The sequence below is a fragment of the Pinus tabuliformis genome, chromosome 6 (genome assembly GCF_031772625.1).
Source record: "Pinus tabuliformis cultivar Carrire ecotype Pingquan chromosome 6, CPIR1, whole genome shotgun sequence".
NCBI classification, from domain to species: domain Eukaryota; kingdom Viridiplantae; phylum Streptophyta; class Pinopsida; order Pinales; family Pinaceae; genus Pinus; species Pinus tabuliformis.
Window position 1 is genome coordinate 1174483992 of NC_142292.1, and position 5653 is coordinate 1174489644.

A 5653-nucleotide genomic window follows, 5' to 3' on the forward strand; every position below is an offset into this window, starting at 1 on the left:
GAATCTTCAAAATTTTTAAATCCATTTCACTTACAAATGTTTGAAATAAATAAGGTTATTTTATTTTAAATTCACCCATTAAATTTTAATAAATATATTATTTATTTTAATTTTTTTATTATTAAAAACAAGTTTTACTTTAAAATTTTGATAAAAAAAGACAAATTTTAACTTAAGAAGCAATTCCAATAGCATTTGATGAACCTAAATGGAAGTCAATAAAAATAGTCACGGTGAAGCAAAAACAAGAGATAGTAGCCAATGGTAAAAAAACAAAAGGCAAATGAATCAAGAGACAAGTAATTAATCAAATAATTAAGCAATAAAACAAGACTTATAGTACTAAAATCAAAATCCCTGCATTTTCATGAGATATGTTACCTATTGTTTCATTGGGAAGAAAGTGCTCTCAAAATAATTTTTTAGGGTTTTGCACCCTAACTCTTAAAGTCAAGTCTCATTACAAATATGCATTACACTTATGATAAAAAGTAATGCAAGGCAACAGGATCTTTAAAAATAGTAGATGACATAGGCACAGGGAAGGCATAATTAACAAGATTGCAAAGATGGCAAGAGACAGAAAAACAAATAATGAATGTTGACAACTCCATACATAATATTGACACCTTAAAAGCACGATGAAGAGCGTTATAAATTGGAGAATGTACAACATTGGATAATTTTTTTATTATGCAACATTCTGTGTTCAATGTTTATTGTGGTGGGAGCATTCAAAATAAACCAGACATGCTTTTCTTCTTCATTTAAAGACAATGCTTCTTCATTTAATGACATCTTTTATTCATTTAATACTAATGTTCAATATATAATTGAAAAGTTATGCAGTGTTAATATATTTCCAATACATTAATATTTTTGGAGAAAAATTAATAGTTTGGAGCAACACTCCAACGTTTATATTGTGCCATAATCTAAGCCATTGGGAAACGTATTGAAATTTGGTACATTGTTTTTATATTAGCAACATTTGTTTTGGCATTGCTTAGGGTTATTGCGTTAATATTGTGTTCATTGGGGAGTGTTCATTAGTATTATGGAACAACGTATTCATTGTGGAGAGCAAAGTTTACAATGTTCAAAATAACTTTTACAATACAGTGCTTTACATTACATTGTGTGGTTTATGATTAATTGTCCAATGTTATCATTTTTGTACATGCCCAACGCTATTTGATATAAGAAATGAGTTATATCATATAATATGTTTACAACGTTTACAATGTTCATAACAAAGTTTAATTCCAACAAATACAACGTTGTTGTATCATTGCGTTTGAATGTAAGAAATACAACATTTAATTCCAAGGTTTAATACAAGCATTTAACTACATCATAAAAACAAATGTTAGTTACATTGAAGTTTTAATGAATATGTTTTTCTATTTTTTATTTTTAGTTCTAGTTTTCATATTAAATTTAAAAAAATATTATTTATTTTAATTATTTTTTATTAAAAGAAATTTTACATTAAATACTATATTTTTTTATAATATTTATATTCAAATAATAATAATAATAATAATAATAATAATTATTATTATTATTATTAATTTTTATTTTATAACATTAATATTAATTATTAAAAAATAAAATATTAATAAAAATAATTAATATTAACAATAATATTCAAATTAATATGGAAAACAATGTTATTAATAATATCATTAATACGACCTTAGTATTTTCGTGCCATAGACTCCGTTCGCTCTGCAAATTTCAATTTCAAGGGTTTTTGCACAAACGAGCGGAAGAATGGCTGGCACAGAGGTTGAGGCAATCGATTTCGATCCGGAAAAAGATGATCTGATGGACGATGATATGGCAATGGATGACGGCAATGCGGACGCCGTTCCTACTACTCCTGCTCCCAAATTGAAATCCACCATAACGGGAGGTACTTCCCAGCTCGGCGATGGTGGCCCTAAGAAGACCAAAGGAAGGGGTTTCAGAGAAGAAACCGACGCTGAACGCAATAGCCGCTTTGCGGCGCGAGAGTTTGAGTCTCTTGATTCGGATGGCGGCCCTGGCCCTCAGAGATGCACCTATGATGTTCTTTTACCAGAGCGACACAATTTGTTATTGTGTTCTTTCAAGGGTTTGGGCATTCTGGATGTGTTTGCGGGTATATTATGGGATAGTACCTATGACGAGATTTCAATTTTATCAGATCTTGGGAGAACTAGGCAAGGAGACGGGACGTTCACTTCAGGCATAAGAAGATATAAAATCCCCAAATCCGCTGCTGATCAATCAGATCGGGCTCTCATCAAATAGATCAGCCAAGATCCTGCAGGTCTGCTCCCCCGGATGGGAAATAGCCACGACAGATCTGCTCTAGGAAGCTCAAGAAGCCCTGGCATGGGGTCAAGGCCCTTATCTGACTCCTTTCAGATCCAAATTTCTCAGCCTTCAGGTAGAACCATCATGCAATGGGTTAGCCCTTCAGATCTGGTGCAGGAACTCAAATTGAATCTAGAGCGCAGAATGGGGATCCCATCAAGCCTTCTGCGACTTCTCTTTCAAGGTAAACAACTTGATGACCCTCTTCCCCTCTCTGCTTACAGCATTTCCAGGAACAGCTCGGTGGTGGTGACCCTTCATTTGAGAGGAGGTGCAGCGGGACAGTCATCCTCTACTCGGCCTTTCTCATACAAAGACGCAGTTCACTCTGAGAACCCCAAACCCCCGGAAGCCCTTAGATCTAAGGCCTTCTTGGTTGACAAGATTGAAGAAGTTCCCTCTGTTGAACTCATACATGAAGATCTGGCTTCCCATCTTCAAGAATTTGCAGAAAGAGCCATCATTTGCAGATTTAATGGATTGTGGCCGCGATCTCAGGATCTCTATGCATGGATCCATGCAAATTGGACACATCATTGTAAGATCTTTTTTTGTTCGAAAGGTTACTTCATTGTTCTATTTGATAACAGTAAGCATTATGAAAAGGCCATAGCAGAGGGCCCTTGGTTCATGGGAACTGCAGGGCTATTCTTGACTCCTTGGTTCCCAGATTTTGATCCAGCTACTGCAGTCATTACCAAGACACCGGTATGGATTCGGCTTCCAAACTTACCTGCCCACCTATGGAGTACTCGTGTCTTCAGAGCTATAGGAGACACCTTGGGCAGCTTCATCAATGGAGATTTATGGCGGGAATCCAAAGGTCTCTACTCATATGCAAGAATATGTGTGGAGTTAGACCTGAGCAAAGGTCTTCCAGAACAAATCAATCTCAAGATAAACGACTTTGTCTGGACCCAGACTCTGGATTACGAGAATACTTCTTTTCGGTGCCACCATTGCCACCAATCTGGGCATTTGCAGAATACATGCCCATCTCGCCCGGCAAAAAATAACAAAGCCAACGTCTCCAAGCCCAAGTCCAAACGATGGGCTCCTTGCTCTCCTCCTCCAGTCGTGGATTCTGATTCCTCCAGCTCTGAAGATGAAGATAGCGATGAAGAATTGAATCAGGCCCCTCATTTCGTGGCCCCTTCCACCGATGGTCTGGCGCCTTCCTCTGACTCAGCCTTTTCTTAGAAACGTGTCCATTTGTCCTCCTCCTCGGATTCAGAAAAGGAGGGCTCCCCCGTGGAGGACCCCAATCTTCAAGTTGTAATCGCTCATCCACCCCAAAATGGTTGGGTTGAAGTTAAAAAAAGGAAAGGGAAAAAGCTTCGTGTTGAAGCCTCTAGCCTTTCAGGGTAGTATTCAATGCTTCTTTAAGCTCCCAGTGACTTGTTGTAGCTCCTTGCTTGCTTAACTCCTCCGGAACCGAGGTTGATAGTCCTATCATTTCCGGTTGCCGGTATCCTGCATCTCTGGAATGTATCCTCTTGTACAATATTTTTTTGCTTAATAGAATTAGTCTTAATTCAAAAAAAAAAAATATCATTAATACAATATTAAGAATGTAAAAAATATTTATATTCAAATAATAATAATAATAATAATAATAATAATTATTATTATTATTAATGTTTATTTTATAACATTAATATTAATTATTAAAAAATAAAATATTAATAAAAATAATTAATATTAACAATAATATTCAAATTAATATGGAAAACAACGTTATTAATAATATCATTAATACAATATTAAGAATGTTTACAAATTAATATTTGTGATGTCGTTAACCCAATATATTGTGGTTATAACCAAATACTAAGCCATATATTGGGTAATCAATGTTGATGAGTCTAATATGGTTATGAGTCTAATATGGTTAGATCATTAGTAAATATTGTTGTGATTTGCATATACCATATCAAGTGGCATGGTTGACCAAAGTGGTTTACTAAACATTAATGTAATCATTTATTTAAGTTTAGATTTATTATAATTAATAATAATATGGTGATTACTAAATCAGTTATTAGATATGATTAATTAGCAACATTTAATAATTAAATGTGATTATTAATAACATCTTTATTAGGTTTAAGAAAATAATATTTTTAATCATAATATTTTTTTTGAAATTATCACCATTTAATGTTATTAGCATAATCACAATAAATTATTAATATTATTTAATTTGTAACATGAATATTAAATGGGTCCTCTCCTTAACAGTCGAGCCTGCTTGCGCATCCTCTCCCTTGGGGTCGAGTACCTAAAGGTCCTTAACAGTCGAGCACCTAAAGGTCCTTATGGTCGAGTACCTAAAGGGTCCTTAACAGTCGAGCCTGCTTGCGCATCCTCTCCCTTGGGGTCGAGTACCTAAAGGTCCTTAACAGTCGAGCCCCTACCGGTCCTCTCCTCTCCTCTCCCTTATGGTCGAGCACCCTAAAGGGTCCTTATCAGTCGAGCCCCCCTAAAGGGTCCTTATCAGTCGAGTCACTAACAAAACCAAGATACTAACCAACCATCCCAGCAAGGAGACGCTGATACCTTAGAGGGTCTTAAAATGAAAGACATGATTAAAGAATTAGAAGAAAAAGTTAATAGCCGCCTCACCCTAATAGTGCGGTAGATAAGTTAGATATTAAACCAATTAAAGACGAAATGAAAAAATTAATAGAATTAGACCACGAACGTAACAAAAGGACCTTAAACCTTATAATCTTCGGTTTAAAAGAGGAAGAAGATGAGGATACTTTAGCCTTAGTCCAGACAGAATTACATAATAGATTACAAATTGAAACAGTGTGTCTCACAGAAGCAACAAGGTTGGGGAAATTAACCGAGAATAAAGGAAGATTAATCCGCATAAAGGTGAGCTCTACTGATCATAAGCACAACATACTTAGTAAAACCTCAAGTCTAAAAGGAACGGGAATATTCATAAATGAAGATCTCATTCCAGAAGATCAAGCAGAATTAAGAAAGGAGGTTCAAAAGGTAAAAGAAGCTAGAAAGGAAGGAAAATGGGCAATAATCAGAAATAGAAAAGCCTTTATTCGAGACAAAAACCAAAAAGATAGTAATCAATAGCAATTAAACATGCTCCGGATCCTTTCTTGGAACTGTCGGGGCTTCCCATGGAACAAAGGCCCCAAGCTAAGTTGGATCTCAAATGATGTTGATATTATTTTGCTTGTTGAAACTTGGGAGCACGAAGAATCTAAGGTCCCTAACATAGATGGCTTTACGCTATGGTCTACGTGGAACAAGTGATCCT

At 35.3% G+C, this 5653-nt stretch overlaps 1 protein-coding gene across 1 annotated transcript; it reads left to right on the top strand.

The window, feature by feature from the left end:
- The first annotated feature begins 1727 nt into the window (after positions 1-1727).
- LOC149262961 (RNA-binding protein Y14-like) lies at positions 1728-2298 on the top strand. Its single transcript, XM_089384103.1, has one exon. The coding sequence runs from the start codon at positions 1777-1779 to the stop codon at positions 2296-2298; it is 522 nt and encodes a 173-aa protein (XP_089240229.1). The 5' UTR covers positions 1728-1776.
- The last annotated feature ends 3355 nt before the right edge of the window (positions 2299-5653 follow it).

Excerpts from the sequence above, each read along its gene's own strand:
- LOC149262961 (XM_089384103.1), top strand. The coding sequence starts at position 1,777 with ATGGCTGGCACAGAGGTTGAGGCAATCGATTTCGATCCGGAAAAAGAT.